Genomic DNA, 20,472 nt, shown 5'->3' on the forward strand with positions numbered 1-20,472 from the left:
GTGTGTGGGCTTTACCTGCCAGGTCAGTGTGTGTGAGGCTTGTATGAGGCGTGTGTGAGGCGTGTGTGAGGCGTGTGTGGGCTTTACCTGCCAGGTCAGTGTGTGTGAGGCTTGTATGAGGCGTGTGTGAGGCGTGTGTGAGACTTTACCTTCCAGGTCAGTGTGTGTGAGGCGTGTGTGAGGCGTGTGTGGGCTTTACCTGCCAGGTCAGTGTGTGTGAGGCTTGTATGAGGCGTGTGTTAGGCGTGTGTGAGACTTTACCTGCCAGGTCAGTGTGTGTGAGGCGTGTGTGAGGCGTGTGTGAGACTTTACCTGCCAGGTCAGTGTGTGTGAGGCTTGTGTGAGGCGTGTGTGAGACTTTACCTGCCAGGTCAGTGTGTGTGAGGCTTGTATGAGGCATGTGTGAGGCTTGTATGAGGCGTGTGTGAGGCGTGTGTGAGGCGTGTGTGGGCTTTACCTGCCAGGTCAGTGTGTGTGAGGCTTGTATGAGGCGTGTGTGAGGCGTGTGTGAGGCGTGTGTGGGCTTTACCTGCCAGGTCAGTGTGTGTGAGGCTTGTATGAGGCGTGTGTGAGGCGTGTGTGAGGCGTGTGTGAGGCGTGTGTGAGACTTTACCTGCCAGGTCAGTGTGTGTGAGGCGTGTGTGAGGCGTGTGTGGGCTTTACCTGCCAGGTCAGTGTGTGTGAGGCTTGTATGAGGCGTGTGTTAGGCGTGTGTGAGACTTTACCTGCCAGGTCAGTGTGTGTGAGGCGTGTGTGAGGCGTGTGTGGGCTTTACCTGCCAGGTCAGTGTGTGTGAGGCGTGTGTGAGGCGTGTGTGAGGCGTGTGTGGGCTTTACCTGCCAGGTCAGTGTGTGTGAGGCTTGTATGAGGCGTGTGTTAGGCGTGTGTGAGGCGTGTGTGAGACTTTACCTGCCAGGTCAGTGTGTGTGAGGCGTGTGTGAGGCGTGTGTGGGCTTTACCTGCCAGGTCAGTGTGTGTGAGGCGTGTGTGAGGCGTGTGTGGGCTTTACCTGCCAGGTCAGTGTGTGTGAGGCTTGTATGAGGCGTGTGTTAGGCGTGTGTGAGGCGTGTGTGGGCTTTACCTGCCAGGTCAGTGTGTGTGAGGCTTGTATGAGGCGTGTGTGAGGCGTGTGTGAGACTTTACCTGCCAGGTCAGTGTGTGTGAGGCTTGTATGAGGCGTGTGTTAGGCGTGTGTGAGGCGTGTGTGAGGCTTTACCTGCCAGGTCAGTGTGTGTGTGAGGCTTGTATGAAGCGTGTGTGAGGCTTTACCTGCCAGGTCAGTGTGTGTGAGGCGTGTGTGGGCTTTACCTGCCAGGTCAGTGTGTGTGAGGCGTGTGTGAGGCTTTACCTGCCAGGTCAGTGTGTGTGAGGCGTGTGTGGGCTTTACCTGCCAGGTCAGTGTGTGTGAGGCGTGTGTGAGGCTTTACCTGCCAGGTCAGTGTGTGTGAGGCGTGTGTGAGGCTTTACCTGCCAGGTCAGTGTGTGTGAGGCGTGTGTGGGCTTTACCTGCCAGGTCAGTGTGTGTGAGGCGTGTGTGAGGCTTTACCTGCCAGGTCAGTGTGTGTGAGGCGTGTGTGAGGCTTTACCTGCCAGGTCAGTGTGTGTGAGGCGTGTGTGGGCTTTACCTGCCAGGTCAGTGTGTGTGTGAGGCTTGTATGAAGCGTGTGTGAGGCTTGTATGAAGCGTGTGTGAGGCGTGTGTGAGGCTTTACCTGCCAGGTCAGTGTGTGTGAGGCGTGTGTGAGGCTTTACCTGCCAGGTCAGTGTGTGTGAGGCGTGTGTGGGCTTTACCTGCCAGGTCAGTGTGTGTGTGAGGCTTGTGTGAGGCTTTACCTGCCAGGTCAGTGTGTGTGAGGCGTGTGTGAGGCGTGTGTGAGGCTTTACCTGCCAGGTCAGTGTGTGTGAGGCTTGTATGAGGCGTGTGTGAGGCGTGTGTGAGGCTTTACCTGCCAGGTCAGTGTGTGTGAGGCGTGTGTGAGGCGTGTGTGGGCTTTACCTGCCAGGTCAGTGTGTGTGTGAGGCTTGTGTGAGGCTTTACCTGCCAGGTCAGTGTGTGTGAGGCGTGTGTGAGGCGTGTGTGGGCTTTACCTGCCAGGTCAGTGTGTGTGTGAGGCTTGTGTGAGGCATGTGGAGGCGTGTGTGAGGCTTTACCTGCCAGGTCAGTGTGTGTGAGGCGTGTGTGAGGCGTGTGTGGGCTTTACCTGCCAGGTCAGTGTGTGTGTGAGGCTTGTATGAGGCGTGTGTGAGGCGTGTGTGAGGCTTTACCTGCCAGGTCAGTGTGTGTGAGGCGTGTGTGGGCTTTACCTGCCAGGTCAGTGTGTGTGAGGCGTGTGTGAGGGGTGTGTGAGGCTTTACCTGCCAGGTCAGTGTGTGTGAGGCTTGTATGAGGCGTGTGTGAGGCGTGTGTGAGGCGTGTGTGAGGCTTTACCTGCCAGGTCAGTGTGTGTGAGGCGTGTGTGAGGCGTGTGTGGGCTTTACCTGCCAGGTCAGTGTGTGTGTGAGGCTTGTATGAGGCGTGTGTGAGGCGTGTGTGAGGCGTGTGTGAGGCTTTACCTGCCAGGTCAGTGTGTGTTAGGCGTGTGTGAGGCGTGTGTGGGCTTTACCTGCCAGGTCAGTGTGTGTGTGAGGCTTGTATGAGGCGTGTGTGAGGCGTGTGTGAGGCGTGTGTGAGGCTTTACCTGCCAGGTCAGTGTGTGTGAGGCGTGTGTGGGCTTTACCTGCCAGGTCAGTGTGTGTGTGAGGCTTGTATGAGGCGTGTGTGAGGCGTGTGTGAGGCGTGTGTGAGGCTTTACCTGCCAGGTCAGTGTGTGTGAGGCGTGTGTGAGGCGTGTGTGGGCTTTACCTGCCAGGTCAGTGTGTGTGAAGCGTGTGTGAGGGGTGTGTGAGGCTTTACCTGCCAGGTCAGTGTGTGTGAGGCTTGTATGAGGCGTGTGTGAGGCGTGTGTGAGGCGTGTGTGAGGCTTTACCTGCCAGGTCAGTGTGTGTGAGGCGTGTGTGAGGCGTGTGTGGGCTTTACCTGCCAGGTCAGTGTGTGTGTGAGGCTTGTATGAGGCGTGTGTGAGGCGTGTGTGAGGCTTTACCTGCCAGGTCAGTGTGTGTTAGGCGTGTGTGAGGCGTGTGTGGGCTTTACCTGCCAGGTCAGTGTGTGTGTGAGGCTTGTATGAGGCGTGTGTGAGGCGTGTGTGAGGCGTGTGTGAGGCTTTACCTGCCAGGTCAGTGTGTGTGAGGCGTGTGTGAGGCGTGTGTGGGCTTTACCTGCCAGGTCAGTGTGTGTGAGGCGTGTGTGAGGCGTGTGTGAGGCTTTACCTGCCAGGTCAGTGTGTGTGAGGCGTGTGTGGGCTTTACCTGCCAGGTCAGTGTGTGTGAGGCGTGTGTGGGCTTTACCTGCCAGGTCAGTGTGTGTGAGGCGTGTGTGGGCTTTACCTGCCAGGTCAGTGTGTGTGTGAGGCTTGTATGAGGCGTGTGTGAGGCGTGTGTGAGGCGTGTGTGAGGCTTTACCTGCCAGGTCAGTGTGTGTGTGAGGCTTGTATGAGGCGTGTGTGAGGCGTGTGTGAGGCGTGTGTGAGGCTTTACCTGCCAGGTCAGTGTGTGTGAGGCGTGTGTGAGGCGTGTGTGGGCTTTACCTGCCAGGTCAGTGTGTGTGAGGCGTGTGTGAGGCGTGTGTGGGCTTTACCTGCCAGGTCAGTGTGTGTGTGAGGCTTGTATGAGGCGTGTGTGAGGCGTGTGTGAGGCGTGTGTGAGGCTTTACCTGCCAGGTCAGTGTGTGTTAGGCTTGTATGAGGCGTGTGTGAGGCGTGTGTGGGCTTTACCTGCCAGGTCAGTGTGTGTGTGAGGCTTGTATGAGGCGTGTGTGAGGCGTGTGTGAGGCGTGTGTGAGGCTTTACCTGCCAGGTCAGTGTGTGTGAGGCTTGTATGAGGCGTGTGTGAGGCGTGTGTGAGGCGTGTGTGAGGCTTTACCTGCCAGGTCAGTGTGTGTGAGGCGTGTGTGAGGCGTGTGTGGGCTTTACCTGCCAGGTCAGTGTGTGTGAGGCGTGTGTGAGGCGTGTGTGGGCTTTACCTGCCAGGTCAGTGTGTGTGTGAGGCTTGTATGAGGCGTGTGTGAGGCGTGTGTGAGGCTTTACCTGCCAGGTCAGTGTGTGTTAGGCGTGTGTGAGGCGTGTGTGGGCTTTACCTGCCAGGTCAGTGTGTGTGTGAGGCTTGTATGAGGCGTGTGTGAGGCGTGTGTGGGCTTTACCTGCCAGGTCAGTGTGTGTGAGGCGTGTGTGAGGCGTGTGTGGGCTTTACCTGCCAGGTCAGTGTGTGTGTGAGGCTTGTATGAGGCGTGTGTGAGGCGTGTGTGGGCTTTACCTGCCAGGTCAGTGTGTGTGAGGCGTGTGTGAGGCGTGTGTGGGCTTTACCTGCCAGGTCAGTGTGTGTGTGAGGCTTGTATGAGGCGTGTGTGAGGCGTGTGTGAGGCGTGTGTGAGGCTTTACCTGCCAGGTCAGTGTGTGTTAGGCGTGTGTGGGCTTTACCTGCCAGGTCAGTGTGTGTGAGGCGTGTGTGAGGCGTGTGTGAGGCGTGTGTGGGCTTTACCTGCCAGGTCAGTGTGTATGAGGCGTGTGTGAGGCGTGTGTGAGGCGTGTGTGGGCTTTACCTGCCAGGTCAGTGTGTGTGAGGCGTGTGTGAGGCGTGTGTGAGGCGTGTGTGGGCTTTACCTGCCAGGTCAGTGTGTGTGTGAGGCTTGTATGAGGCGTGTGTGAGGCGTGTGTGAGGCGTGTGTGAGGCTTTACCTGCCAGGTCAGTGTGTGTGTGAGGCTTGTATGAAGCGTGTGTGAGGCTTGTATGAAGCGTGTGTGAGGCGTGTGTGAGGCTTTACCTGCCAGGTCAGTGTGTGTGAGGCGTGTGTGAGGCTTTACCTGCCAGGTCAGTGTGTGTGAGGCGTGTGTGGGCTTTACCTGCCAGGTCAGTGTGTGTGTGAGGCTTGTGTGAGGCTTTACCTGCCAGGTCAGTGTGTGTGAGGCGTGTGTGAGGCGTGTGTGAGGCTTTACCTGCCAGGTCAGTGTGTGTGAGGCTTGTATGAGGCGTGTGTGAGGCGTGTGTGAGGCTTTACCTGCCAGGTCAGTGTGTGTGAGGCGTGTGTGAGGCGTGTGTGGGCTTTACCTGCCAGGTCAGTGTGTGTGTGAGGCTTGTGTGAGGCTTTACCTGCCAGGTCAGTGTGTGTGAGGCGTGTGTGAGGCGTGTGTGGGCTTTACCTGCCAGGTCAGTGTGTGTGTGAGGCTTGTGTGAGGCATGTGGAGGCGTGTGTGAGGCTTTACCTGCCAGGTCAGTGTGTGTGAGGCGTGTGTGAGGCGTGTGTGGGCTTTACCTGCCAGGTCAGTGTGTGTGTGAGGCTTGTATGAGGCGTGTGTGAGGCGTGTGTGAGGCTTTACCTGCCAGGTCAGTGTGTGTGAGGCGTGTGTGGGCTTTACCTGCCAGGTCAGTGTGTGTGAGGCGTGTGTGAGGGGTGTGTGAGGCTTTACCTGCCAGGTCAGTGTGTGTGAGGCTTGTATGAGGCGTGTGTGAGGCGTGTGTGAGGCGTGTGTGAGGCTTTACCTGCCAGGTCAGTGTGTGTGAGGCGTGTGTGAGGCGTGTGTGGGCTTTACCTGCCAGGTCAGTGTGTGTGTGAGGCTTGTATGAGGCGTGTGTGAGGCGTGTGTGAGGCGTGTGTGAGGCTTTACCTGCCAGGTCAGTGTGTGTTAGGCGTGTGTGAGGCGTGTGTGGGCTTTACCTGCCAGGTCAGTGTGTGTGTGAGGCTTGTATGAGGCGTGTGTGAGGCGTGTGTGAGGCGTGTGTGAGGCTTTACCTGCCAGGTCAGTGTGTGTGAGGCGTGTGTGGGCTTTACCTGCCAGGTCAGTGTGTGTGTGAGGCTTGTATGAGGCGTGTGTGAGGCGTGTGTGAGGCGTGTGTGAGGCTTTACCTGCCAGGTCAGTGTGTGTGAGGCGTGTGTGAGGCGTGTGTGGGCTTTACCTGCCAGGTCAGTGTGTGTGAAGCGTGTGTGAGGGGTGTGTGAGGCTTTACCTGCCAGGTCAGTGTGTGTGAGGCTTGTATGAGGCGTGTGTGAGGCGTGTGTGAGGCGTGTGTGAGGCTTTACCTGCCAGGTCAGTGTGTGTGAGGCGTGTGTGAGGCGTGTGTGGGCTTTACCTGCCAGGTCAGTGTGTGTGTGAGGCTTGTATGAGGCGTGTGTGAGGCGTGTGTGAGGCTTTACCTGCCAGGTCAGTGTGTGTTAGGCGTGTGTGAGGCGTGTGTGGGCTTTACCTGCCAGGTCAGTGTGTGTGTGAGGCTTGTATGAGGCGTGTGTGAGGCGTGTGTGAGGCGTGTGTGAGGCTTTACCTGCCAGGTCAGTGTGTGTGAGGCGTGTGTGAGGCGTGTGTGGGCTTTACCTGCCAGGTCAGTGTGTGTGAGGCGTGTGTGAGGCGTGTGTGAGGCTTTACCTGCCAGGTCAGTGTGTGTGAGGCGTGTGTGAGGCGTGTGTGGGCTTTACCTGCCAGGTCAGTGTGTGTGTGAGGCTTGTATGAGGCGTGTGTGAGGCGTGTGTGAGGCGTGTGTGAGGCTTTACCTGCCAGGTCAGTGTGTGTGTGAGGCTTGTATGAGGCGTGTGTGAGGCGTGTGTGAGGCGTGTGTGAGGCTTTACCTGCCAGGTCAGTGTGTGTGAGGCGTGTGTGAGGCGTGTGTGGGCTTTACCTGCCAGGTCAGTGTGTGTGAGGCGTGTGTGAGGCGTGTGTGGGCTTTACCTGCCAGGTCAGTGTGTGTGTGAGGCTTGTATGAGGCGTGTGTGAGGCGTGTGTGAGGCGTGTGTGAGGCTTTACCTGCCAGGTCAGTGTGTGTTAGGCTTGTATGAGGCGTGTGTGAGGCGTGTGTGGGCTTTACCTGCCAGGTCAGTGTGTGTGTGAGGCTTGTATGAGGCGTGTGTGAGGCGTGTGTGAGGCGTGTGTGAGGCTTTACCTGCCAGGTCAGTGTGTGTGAGGCTTGTATGAGGCGTGTGTGAGGCGTGTGTGAGGCGTGTGTGAGGCTTTACCTGCCAGGTCAGTGTGTGTGAGGCGTGTGTGAGGCGTGTGTGGGCTTTACCTGCCAGGTCAGTGTGTGTGAGGCGTGTGTGAGGCGTGTGTGGGCTTTACCTGCCAGGTCAGTGTGTGTGAGGCGTGTGTGGGCTTTACCTGCCAGGTCAGTGTGTGTGTGAGGCTTGTATGAGGCGTGTGTGAGGCGTGTGTGAGGCGTGTGTGAGGCTTTACCTGCCAGGTCAGTGTGTGTTAGGCGTGTGTGAGGCGTGTGTGGGCTTTACCTGCCAGGTCAGTGTGTGTGTGAGGCTTGTATGAGGCGTGTGTGAGGCGTGTGTGGGCTTTACCTGCCAGGTCAGTGTGTGTGAGGCGTGTGTGAGGCGTGTGTGGGCTTTACCTGCCAGGTCAGTGTGTGTGTGAGGCTTGTATGAGGCGTGTGTGAGGCGTGTGTGGGCTTTACCTGCCAGGTCAGTGTGTGTGAGGCGTGTGTGAGGCGTGTGTGGGCTTTACCTGCCAGGTCAGTGTGTGTGTGAGGCTTGTATGAGGCGTGTGTGAGGCGTGTGTGAGGCGTGTGTGAGGCTTTACCTGCCAGGTCAGTGTGTGTTAGGCGTGTGTGGGCTTTACCTGCCAGGTCAGTGTGTGTGAGGCGTGTGTGAGGCGTGTGTGAGGCGTGTGTGGGCTTTACCTGCCAGGTCAGTGTGTATGAGGCGTGTGTGAGGCGTGTGTGAGGCGTGTGTGGGCTTTACCTGCCAGGTCAGTGTGTGTGAGGCGTGTGTGAGGCGTGTGTGAGGCGTGTGTGGGCTTTACCTGCCAGGTCAGTGTGTGTGTGAGGCTTGTATGAGGCGTGTGTGAGGCGTGTGTGAGGCGTGTGTGAGGCTTTACCTGCCAGGTCAGTGTGTGTGAGGCGTGTGTGAGGCGTGTGTGAGGCTTTACCTGCCAGGTCAGTGTGTGTGAGGCTTGTATGAGGCGTGTGTGAGGCGTGTGTGAGGCTTTACCTGCCAGGTCAGTGTGTGTGAGGCATGTGGAGGCGTGTGTGGGCTTTACCTGCCAGGTCAGTGTGTGTGAGGCGTGTGGAGGCGTGTGTGAGGCTTTACCTGCCAGGTCAGTGTGTGTGAGGCATGTGGAGGCGTGTGTGAGGCTTTACCTGCCAGGTCAGTGTGTGTGAGGCTTGTGCAAGACATGTGTGAGGCGTGTGTGAGGCGTGTGTGTGGGCTTTACCTGCTAAGTTGACGTGTGTGAGGCTCTCTCGGAGTGGTGATATGGCCGAGGTCAGCGTGTGGACGGTCTGGTCTGTGATATGGCAGCACTGGCTCAGGTCCAGTTTGGTCAGGTGGGGAAGGTACCGGACCAGCAGACGAGACACAGCGTCGGTCACTTCCAGCCCAGCCAATCGCAGCTCGGTCACATTCTGGAAGCGTCCGCCTCGGTTCTCTCCGTGAGCTGTGTGGGAACACACGGTTAGCACTGAGACACTACAGCTCTCGACTCACACAGAACCTTATTACTGAACATTCACTCAGTTTCCACATGTAGAGTCTCTCCAAGCAGCATTTTCAAGATCCACCACTGGCTGTTCAGTTTGGTTTCGTACACACTGCCACTCCAGTAAATGACTGAAGCCTGTGTGAACAGAACAGGGTTCAGCACTAAAGGTGAACTGACAACTGAATTTATCTGCAGTGTGAACGTGGTCCTGGTCCATCTCAGCTAAAGCCAGTGACCGAAACACTCAAGCTGGGATCCTTCAACAGACACACAAACACCAGACCGAACTTCATCTGTGGCCCTCAGGAAAACTAAACAAATTATTTCATCTCACCGGGCCTGAAAATTACAACCTGACCCGACCCGGCCCGTGGCTTTTAAAGCCCGGACCCGATGTAACCCGACACATCAACATGAATTATCTGCCTATGGAAGCCCGTTTCCGCCACATTGAGTAAAAAAAATAAAGATTCTTTAAGTCATAATAATGAGAAACTTTCTCGTAATAATGACTTAACATCTCGTAATAATGAGAAACTTTCTCGTAATAATGACTTATTTTCTCTCACTTCTACGCATGTGCAAAGCAGCGGAGCAGAAGGGTGTGCCACGCTATAGCGACATCCGCTGGTCAAAGCCGTGTAAATGCATCACAGCAAACATGGCACGCTCTGCAGTGAATAACATTAATGATAAATGATCAGTATATGAGACGGACTTCCATACTAGATAGTCTTTTATTCATTTGTAATATTCATTTGTATTTTTGTGTATGAACAAGTAGCAACACAGAAGGGTGATCCATGGATTTCAAATAGATGGAGGAATGATAAGACAGCACACCTTTCCAAATCTGTTTAAGAACGCTTAATCTGGAGAGGGTCCGTTCATACAGAATGCGCTTTTTCATTGCTTTTCTAGGCAAACGCGCACTAGACGGACGTTGCGCTCGCTCTTCTGCAGCGTCTCGCGCATGACACGGCGTTCTAAAAACGCGGCGCTCAATTGAAAAGAAGTTCAGCTTTTAAAAACACGTCTCGACCTTGCGTTTTCCCCCATTCCACTGCCCACTTATGTTAAAATGTCCCCAAAGTCATAAACATCTTAAAGGTGATTTCTGTATTGATATCTTCCAGATGAACCTGCACATCAAATATCCTAGAAGCATCTGCAAAATGCGTGTTATGTTAACACACATACCCATATATTTTATGAAGATGTTACACTTAAACTTGACGAATAAATGTAATATTCCAACTTTAATCTGATAGTTTTGTAAATTCATGTAACAATTTCCATCGGTGTGCACAAGCAGGCGTCCTTCGTTACCATGGTAACCGTCCTGCTTCTGCATTCCACTTTCACACCTTATCGTGCGCATGGAAAAGTATGGAAGATATAGGCCTACTGATGATGTTATTTAATGATACTACAGACTGCACTTAGTAGATCACACTGACTTTAATGAAAACAACTGTTTTGCAGAGCGTGCCATGTTTGCTGTGATGCATTTACACGGCTTTGACCAGCAGATGTCGCTAGTGTGGCACGCCCTTCTGCTCCGCTGCTTTGCGCATGCGTAGAAGTGCGAGAAAAAGTCATAGCCCGATGCTGCGTCATATTTTTTTTCCTCATACACGTATTATCATGACCAGCAGACGGGAATTCAAATCAACCTTTAATGTTCACGCCTTTTAACAATACAAACAATACAAACAACTGAAACAATAAACTTTAAATATATAAACAGGCTGTAGTAGCGACGGTGAATTCACCTGCGTCAGGTCTGCCCCCGCCCCTCTCCATGATGCACGTTGCACACAGCAGCCAGACTTTCTTTACGGTGAACAGCAGCGATGATTAATAAATGTTTTGGTTTTTTTTGGACGGAAAAGATTAAGCCCGAGGTCCGACCCGACCCGAGTCATTTGATTATATTTTCGACCCGAACCCGCGGGTCCCGTCGGGTTTGTTGGGCCGACCCGACCCGTTGAGAACTCTACTCTAGGAATGGAGTCGATCCAGTCCGCACCCCACAGAACCCCGAGTTTAATCACGTCAAACTCACTACTCCACCACAGACCCAGGCCATCAGCATGGGTTCATCTCTCAATTTCTCCAATTAAGTAATTTATGTTTGTCTCTTACCCAATTCTCAGTGCCATTTGAGTTTAGAATCAAAAGGAGGATGCAGAAATAAAATAGTGTAATCAGTCGGACGCACAGTGCTCATTCAGTAAATGCACAGCTAAACAGAAGTGTTTTGAGTCTGGATGTGACTGTAGGAGCACATCTGATCTCCTCTGGAAGCTGTTCCAGCATAATAGCTAAAGCCGACTCGCCATGCTTAGAGTGAACCCTTGGTGTTTCTAGCTGATGTGATCCTAATGATCTGAGTGATCTGTTGGGTTTATATTCAGTGAGCATATCTGCAGTGTATTGAGGTCCTAGGCTATTGAGTGATTTATATACCAGTAATAATACTTTAAAATCAATCCTAAATGTAACTGGGAGCCAGTGTAAAGACCTGAGGACTGGTGTGATGCGTTCATGTGTTCTGGTTCTGCTCAGCGTTCTGTATGAGCTGACACTGTCTTATGGTGTTTTTGGGAAGGCCAGTGCTGAGTCCATTACAGTACTACACCCTGCTGGTGATGAAAGCATGCGCACGTTTTTCTAAGCAAAGCATCTAATTCTTGCAATATTTTTCAGATGATAGTATGCTGATTTAGTTATTGCTTTGACATGACTACTGAAACTGAGGTCTGACTCCAGAATCACACAGAGATTCCTGACTTGATGTTTAGTTGTTTGACCCCTAGAGTGAAGGTATGCATTCACCTTGAGAACTTCATCTTTGTTTCCAAACGCAACGACTTCAGTTTTGTCTGTTTAACTGAAGAAAGTTTTGGCACATCCAACTGTTGACTTCATCAATGCATTGGCACAGGGAGTCAAAGAATTGATGTTTTGCCTGTATCAGTATTTAAGCGAATAGCGTTAATTATCTTTATGAGCGCTGTCTCTGTGCTGTGGTGCGGTCGGAAACCAGATTGAAAATTGTCAAAGAATCCATTCGAGCTAAAGAATTCGTTCAGCTGATTGAAGACAACTTTTTCAATGATCTTTGCCTATGAAAGGAAGATTTGAGATTGGTCTGTAATTGCTCAATATGTTGCTATCCAGATTGCTCTTTTTCAGGAGGGGCTTGACAACTGCAGTTTTAAGGGACTTTGGAAAAGTCCCAGTGAGAAGTGAGGAATTTACCACTTTTAGGAAATCTGCTTCTAAGCAGTTTAACACACTTTTGAAAAAGGAAGGGGGGGTTATGTCAAGGGTACAGGTTGATGTTTTAAGGTGCATTTGTCACATCACGTCTTGATTACTGTAATGCCCTTTTCATTGGCCTATCTGCTAGCTCCATTTCCAAATTGCAATACATTCAAAACCACACCAAGCGTTCTGCCCATATCACCCCAATTTTGTACTATCTTCACTGGCGTCCAGTGGTTTACCGTATTTTAAATCTCTGCACAGCTTGGCTCCCCCCATCTCTGTAACCTGCTCCACCCCTGAACCCCGACTCGCTCTTTACGATCCTCTGACTCTAGCCTTCTCGTTGTCCCTCGGCATCGCCTAGCTTCATTGGGGGGCAGATCATTCAGTGTTGTTGCACCCAAAATATGGAACTCTCTCCAGAGAGTTGCTCTCCAAAGGTGCTTAACTGTGTCTTCCAAAATTTTTCCACTAATTTCTTCAAAATCAGACATAGTAACTTTCTGCGGATGCGGTCTGATCTGTCTGACCTCAGTGCCGCACGAGGATATGCTGATCGCCTTTCTGATATTATTGATTTTCTCAGAGGAGGAGGAAGCAAACTCATTGCATTTGCTGTCTGAGAGCAATTCATTGGGAATCTGGCTTGGGGGGTTTGTTAGACTCTCTGCAGTAGCAAAAAGAGTGCGTGTGTTGTTTATGTTTCTGTTTATAATATTTGAGAAGAAAGTCGGTCTAGCCTTGCATAGTTCCACATTGAAAGCATGGAGGCTGTCTTTATAGATGTTATAATGGACTACCATTTTAGTCTTCCGCCTCATGCGCTCAGCTTTTCTGCATTGACTTTTCATATTTTGCACTGCTGTTGAGTTTCTCCAAGGTGCTTTTTGTCTGCCACTCTTCTTCCTGACCTTCACAGGAGCAATATCATCTTTTACACTCTGTAATTTTGAGTTAAAGGACTCAAGGAGAGAATCAACAGAGTCCGCAGATATGCTTGGTGTTAAAGATATGGCCTTCAGTTTAGGGTTTCATGACCCTTTCATTTATGACAATCTTACAAGTATGAATTGATAATATCATTATTGTCACCGTAACATTTTAAATCTGTCCGTTTTGCCAGCACTCAATTAAAGCATGACCCAGTGAAGGAGTGTAGAAACTGACCTGAGCGCGTGTCGTTGGACGGCGGAGCCAGCAGCTCTTTCAGATGCGAGTCCTTCAGATCCTCGACGCGACTGAGGTCCAGGAGCCGCAGACATGGACACACAGACTGACAGAGAGCCGAGACCGAGGACCACGAGCAGCCGGCCACGTTCAGCTCCAGCAGACCTTAGGGAGACACCGAGACATCAGCGAGAGACCGAGACATTAGCGAGAGACCGAGACATTAGCGAGAGACCGAGACATCACCGAGAAACCTAGACATCACCGAGACACCGAGACATCCGCGAGACACAGAGACATCAGAGACACAGAGACATCAGCGAGAAACCTAGACATCACCGAGACATCAGAGACACTGAGACATCAGCGAGAGACCTAGACATCAGTGAGAGACCGAGACATCCGCGAGACAGAGAGAGACTGAGACACAGAGACATCAGCGAGAGGCCAAGACATCTGCGAGACACAGAGACATCAGCGAGAGACCGAGAGACCGAGACACAGAGACATCAGCGAGAGACCGAGACATCCGCGAGACAGAGAGAGACAGAGACATCAGCGAGAGACCGAGACATCCGCGAGACAGAGAGAGACTGAGACACAGAGACATCAGCGAGAGGCCAAGACATCTGCGAGACACAGAGACATCAGCGAGAGACCGAGAGACCGAGACACAGAGACATCAGCGAGAGACCGAGACATCCGCGAGACAGAGAGAGACAGAGACATCAGCGAGAGACCGAGACATCCGCGAGACAGAGAGAGACTGAGACACAGAGACATCAGCGAGAGACCGAGACATCAGCGAGAGGCCAAGACATCAGCGAGAAACCTAGACATCAGCGAGAGACCGAGACATCAGTGAGAGACCGAGACATCAGCGAGAGACAGAGAGACCGAGACACAGAGACATCAGCGAGAGACCGAGACATCCGCGAGACAGAGAGAGACTGAGACACAGAGACATCAGCGAGAGACCGAGACATCAGCGAGAGGCCAAGACATCAGCGAGAAACCTAGACATCAGAGAGAGACCGAGACATCAGTGAGAGACCGAGACATCAGCGAGAGACAGAGAGACCGAGACACAGAGACATCAGCGAGAGACAGAGAGACCGAGACATCAGCGAGACACTGAGACATCAGCGAGAGAACGAGATATGGTTTGATTTTCCCCATTTCCTGATTGCCTGTTTTCACTGTTTGTTAATCGTCATGGTATCTTATTTAATTACTGCTCATTGCCACCTGTCTTAAAGTTTCCTTCATTTGCACTGTGTATTTAATCCCTGTGTTTCAGCTGCTCTTGTTTGGTTCTTGTTAATGTATTGTTTGGTTTGCTTTTATCCTGTTTGTTCCTGTGATCTTCTGAGTATAAAATATTATTTAAAACTTTATAAAGTAAAATTCTAGCTTCTGGCCAAACGGCCATACGCAGTCTACTTGCCCCTAATGCGCAACTTACGAAATTTATGACGTCAAGTAGCGTAGTGCATCATGGCGTAGCGTAAATATAAGCAGTTTGTCGCATTACTCAATGGAAGACGTGTCGGTGGGATTGAGGAGATCCTCGAAGTATTTCTTCCAACATCCGACGACATCCCCAGTTGAGGTCAACAGCTGCCCACTTCCACTATAAACAGTGTCACTGCTTCCCTCTCCTGAGGAGCCGGACAGTTTGCCAGAATCTCTTTGAGGCCAACTGGTAGTCCTTCTCCATGGCCTCACCAAACTCCTCCCAGCAGTACGCTTACCCGTCAGCTGCCTCAGGAGTCCCACAAGCAAGCCAGGCCCGATAGGACTCCTTCAGCTTGACGGCATCCCTTACTTCCGGTGTCCACCACCAGGTTCAGGGATTGCCGCCTCGACAGGCACCGGAGACCTTACGGCCACAGCTCCGAGCTGCCGCGTCGACAATGGAAGTGGAGAACATGGTCCACTTTGACTCATTATCTCCAGCCTCCCTCGGGATCGGGTCGAAGATCCGCCGGAGGTGGAAGTTGAAAATGTAAATGTAAGTTGAAGATCTCTCTGGCAGGGGACTTTGCCAAACGTTCCCAACAGACCCTCACAGTACGTTTGGGTCTGCCGAGTCTGTCCAGCTTCCTCCCCCGCCATCGGATCCAACTCACCACCAGGTGGTGATCAGTTGACAGCTCAGTTGATCAGCTGGCCGGAGGTCGGATGAAACGACCACAAAGTTGATCATCGACTTCTGGCCTAGGGTGTCCTGATGCCACGTGCACTGATGGACACACTTATCACACTTATGCTTAAACATGGTGTTCGTTATGGACAAGCTGTAACTAGCACAGAAGTCCAATAACAGAACACCGATCAGATCAGGGGGGCCGTTCCTCCCAATCACTGTCGCTGCCCACGTGGGCGTTGAAGTCCCCCAGTAGAACGATAGAGTCCCCAGTTGGAGCACTTTCCAGCACCCCTCCCAGAGACCCCAAGAGGGCCGGGTACTCTGCACTGCCGTTCGGCCCGTAGGCTCACGACAACACATAGCAGCTGAGCTGGGGGGGCTTATAAGCAAACCCACACCAGCCCGCCGCCTCTCACCATGGGCAACTCCAGAGTGGTAGAGAGTCCATCCTCTCTCAAGGATTGTGGTTCCAGAGCCCAAGCCGTGCTGGAGGTGATGAGCCCGGCCGGGCCCCAAGGGGGGAGGTCCGCCCACCAGGCGCTCGCATACGAGCCCCAACCCCGGGCCTGGCTCCAGGGTAGGGCCCCGGCTGCGCCATGCCGGGCGACGTCACGGTCCTCGTTTTTGTTTCTAACATAAAGGGTTTATGAACCTGGGAGACCCTACCAGGGGCATATAGCCAAGGACAACATAGCTCCTAGGATCGTTCGGGTATTCAAACCCCTCCACCACGGTAAGGTGGCAGTTCAAGGAGGGGGGCGTATTTTCAATTCGCAATTTCAATTTGCACAATTTGAAGGGTAACGGAAACGTGGCTAGAGATTGCGTGAGCAGTGGAGAACATTATGTGTGTGTGTGTGACAATGTTAAAGGATTAGTTCACTTTAAAATGAAAATTAGTAGGGATGTCCCGATCCGATCACGTGATCGGAAATCGGGCCCGATCGCGTGTTTTCAGACTCGATCGGAATCGGACGTTACCTCCCGATCAGGACTCGGATATATATGTATTTATATTCTCATTATTTTTTAACACCTCTATTATGCGGTGACACAGAGTTACGGCGGTTTCACACTGCACGCGTTATTAGAGTGTAAGCAGCGCAGGAGCAGTGCGTATGGTGAGCAGGAGCAGGACACGCGCGTTTTGCTTTCATACTGGCAGCGTTTGTCACGCGCGGCTGAACCGTGGGTTGTGTACAGACAGAGTCTATAATGGATAAGTTGGCATTGCTTTTTTTCGTTTTCAAATACATTTAAGAGAAAAGATTTTCAAGAAGCTTATTTTATTAATAATTTCATTTATATAACTTTTGGTTCATCTTTGTTTTTATTGTTATGGCAACAAGTTTGTTTTTGGACATTTGTTTTCTTTTCAAATTGCTGTTGGTCATTTGATTGACTGTTTAAAACACAATAGATATCATCAATGCACTTTTTGGATAAAACTGCGGTGTATTTTGGCCATGATCAATGTATTGTCACTTTAATTCAGCAAAAGCGGCGCAGCAAAAATAGACTCGGCGCCGAAACGATCACGGCACTCCTGCTTTGCTCTGCTACGCACTGCCGCGCCGCCTCTGCGCGCGGTGTGAATGCTCTAAAGCCTGGTTTAATCTGTTAACATGGGCGGCGAAAAAAATACGCGCTGCACGCTCTGCTAACAGTGCAGTGTGAAAATCGGCGTAAGAGTTAGGAGTGCAGTTCCTAAAAGCACATTACTGGCTTTGCAAACACTGTGGCACTTTTATTTTTTATTTGTTTACATGCCTACCGGATATTTTAAGTTGAGGTGCTATTTGTTTATATATTAGACTTTTTTTAATATTTACTGTTGCACTAAAGTCCAAAAGTGAAGAATTTATTTATTACTTGATTGTTCAAGCTACCTCACAGAAGTGCTCTGTTTGTTAACAGAGATGTTGAATGTTAAAATAAGGTGAATTAAATAAAAAATAAGGAACATCCTGGATCTTTTTTTTTCGCTCTTCTTTATTCTTTTTTTTTTTTTGCAATATAAGTTAGAAGTATCGGATCGGGACTCGGTATCGGCAGATACTTAAAATCAAATGACTCGGACTCGAGGGCAAAAAAACCTGATCGGGACATCCCTAAAAATTAGCCCATGATTTACTCACCCTCAAGCCATCCTAGGTGTATATGACTTTCTTCTTTCAGACGAATACAATCAGAGTTATATAAAAAAGTAAGTTTTTATAATAACTAGCTTCCAACCAAACGAACATACGGATTCCACTTAAGTGTAAGAGCAACTTATGCGAGGAAGCAGAGGCAGAGGGCTCAGAGGTGGACTCGTCCATCACCCGGGCTGAAGTCACCGAGGTAGTCAAGAAGCTCCTCGATGGCAAGGCACCGGGAGTGGATGAGATCCGCCCTGAGTACCTCAAGTCTCTGGATGTTGTGGGGCTCTCTTGGCTGACACGCCTCTGCAACATCGCGTGGCGGTCAGGGACAGTACCTTTGGGCTGGCAGACCGGGGTGGTGGTCCCTCTTTTTAAGAAGGGGGACCGGAGGGTGTGTTCCAACTACAGGGGGATCACACTTCTCAGCCTCCCCGGGAAAGTCTATGCCAGGGTACTGGAGAGGAGAATTCAACCGATAGTAGAACCTCGGATTCAGGAGGAACAGTGCGGTTTTTTTCCCGGTCGTAGCCCTCGTGGCGTCCTGTGGAGGGTGCTCTGGGAGTATGGGGTCCAGGGCCCTTTGCTAAGGGCTGTCTGGTCCCCGTACGACTGGAGCAGGAGCTTGGTTCACATTGCCGGCAGTAAGTCAGACTTGTTCCCGGTGCATGTTGGTCTCATTTCAGGTTGCCCACTTCAGGTTGGTGGAGAGTTCCTGCCTCAGGTGGAGTTGTTCAAGTATCTTTGGGTCTTGTTCACGAGTGAGGGAAGGATGGAACGGGAGATTGACAGACAGATTGGTGCAGCTTCTGCAGTAATGCGGCTGATGTACCGGTCTGTCGTGGTGAAGGAGCTGCAAGGCGAAGTTCTCAATTTACCGGTCAATCTACGTTCCTACTCTCACCTATGGTCATGAGCTGTGGGTATCCCGGATACAGGCGGCCGAAATGAGCTTAGAGATAGGGTGAGGAGCTCGGTCACTTGGGAGGAGCTCAGAGTAGAGCCGCTGCTCCTCCACATCAAGAGGGGCCAGCTGAGGTGGCTCGGGCATCTGTTCCGGATGCCTCCTGGACACCTTCCCGGGAAGGGGTTCCGGTCGCGTCCCACCAGGAGGAGACCCCGGGGAAGACCTAGGACACGCTGGAGGGATTATGTCTCCCGGCTGGCCTGGGAAGGCCTCGGTGTCCCCCCGGAAGAGCTGGAGGAAATGTCTGGGGAGAGGGAAGTCTGGGCATCTCTGCTTAGACTGCTGCCCCCGCGACCTGGCCCCGGATAAGCGGAAGATGATGATAATACGCCCAATGAAAATTTCACAAAAACTCCCATTTATCGCAAAAAAGTTTTTACTAGTGCTGTCAAACGATTAAAATATTTAATCGCGATTAATCGCATTAACGTCATAGTTAACTCGCAGTTAATCGCAATTAATCGCACATTTTTATCTATTCTAAATGTCCCTTGATTTCTTTTTGTCCCATTATTTTTTTTCTCATTTTAATGCTCTTATCAACATGGAAAAGTGGATTGGCTTGCTTCAACATTGGCATATACTGTAGTGTTCAATTTCACACTAACATTCACACTCGGAGCAAATAATCGCATCAGAGAATTCGCATTCGCGTCATGTGGTGTTTCAGACTGGACGTGCTGCGATGATAGCTCAGTTCACAACGACAAAACACACAGATCACTTTGGTCTTGTCAATGGAACCATTTGGCAACTTTTTAAAAGTAAACTTTCCATTCAGAATCTTATTGGCATCCATTTCGGCGTCTCGCGATCGCCATCCACTCAAAACGTAGCGTTAAGGGGGTCGCACACCAGACGAGAAGCGTAGCGCGTTGTGTCGTGTCTAGGACGCAACTCGAGGTATCGCACACCGGACGCGCACTTTCTCAGTTTATGGCCAGCAATATTGTTATGTTTAAGGACATCATGGAATTAAGATAATGTCTGTACTATGTTATGATTGTACTGTACAATTAAATACAATCATTGCTTAGTCTGCAGTCTGAACACTTTACCTCAGAGCGTCCGTTAACTGAATGAATTGAGAATATCTCCTGAAAATCTGATAACATCAGCAGTTTTCATCCACGCAGCTGATTTCTGTGAATGAAAGTAAAACTAAATGTATATTGCAGCACAGGGTGAAGTCAGTATATACATTAACGACGATTTGAATTTTAGAAAAATACATGTAAATGTCCGTGGCGCGGCAGGATTTTGAACAAGGTCCTGAGCCGTAGCTGGGCGCCACGGACAGACGCCGGATGGTGCCGCCGGTGTGTGTACACTGATAGAGAATAATATGTTTGAATTTTAAAGACGCGGCGCTGCGCTTCTCGTCCAGTGTGCGACCCCCTTTAGCCTACTACTCTTTGGCCGGCTCGCAAGCCCAAACAAGTGTGTGCGGCGTGCCTGTTGTTTTGTTTCCGGTCTAGCTAGATCCGATCCGGTGTGGTGTTGTAGTTTTTCTAACGTTACTAGTTGTTGCAACAGCATGTGAAAAAACTACAAAGTTTGCTAGGCCAAAAAGAGCGTTAATATAACGTTAATAAAAAAATTAACGCCGTTAAAATGGTTTTGCGTTAACGCTGTTAATAATGCGTTTAACTGACAGCACTAGTTTTTATGCTTGCATGAGGTGGTTTTTCAGGCAATTCGAAAAAGAAATATTTTGCAAAACTGCAATGGAAACAGTTTTTGCACATTTACAGGTCACCTGACGTAGATGACGCGGTATGTTTGGATAGAAGACAAAACAGAGTTCTTTATTAAATTCATAAAAGATAAAAGAACTACAGGAATACTGGATTCTAAACCTCAAAGAAATGCCACAATCAAGACCACGAAGCTGATATGAGGGAGAATCACCCAGAAACACCCCATATGTGCCGCTCACAAGTATTAAGGGTCTTTCCTTGCCATTAATGATTGGATAACACACATACGTCTGCTTCGATTAATAATAATGGCCAGTGCAGTGGCTGAGATATGCATAAACCTACCAACGTCCGTTGCCATGGTTTTTGGAATGACTTATCTCGAGAGGAAAAAATGAAGTTTTTAGTCGCATAACATCAGTTAATGGAAACGCCATCATTTTGCAATAGTTTTTTGTCGACATTTAGAAAAAAAAAGAAAGAAAAAAACCCACAAAAGTTTTGCGCAAATCTGTAATAGAAACGCTACAGTCACTTAGCAACAATAAATTAAGTGAGAAAGGCACTGCTTT

The 20,472-nt window shown here is 50.9% G+C and overlaps 1 protein-coding gene across 2 annotated transcripts in view; it reads right to left on the reverse strand.

Moving 5' to 3' along the window:
• Window positions 1-20,472, reverse strand: part of fbxl19 (F-box and leucine rich repeat protein 19) — a 43,996-nt gene that overhangs the window by 3,126 nt on the left and 20,398 nt on the right. For both annotated transcript variants that reach the window (XM_084131025.1, XM_084131024.1), the window contains 2 exons: window positions 12,941-13,105; window positions 8,231-8,452 (listed from right to left, as the gene is read on the reverse strand). In XM_084131025.1, coding sequence (XP_083987151.1) covers window positions 8,231-8,452; window positions 12,941-13,105 — 387 coding nt within the window. The remainder of the gene's footprint in view (window positions 1-8,230; window positions 8,453-12,940; window positions 13,106-20,472) is intronic.

The sequence above is a fragment of the Abramis brama genome (assembly GCF_963993115.1).
Source record: "Abramis brama genome assembly, chromosome: 12".
NCBI lineage: Eukaryota > Metazoa > Chordata > Actinopteri > Cypriniformes > Leuciscidae > Abramis > Abramis brama.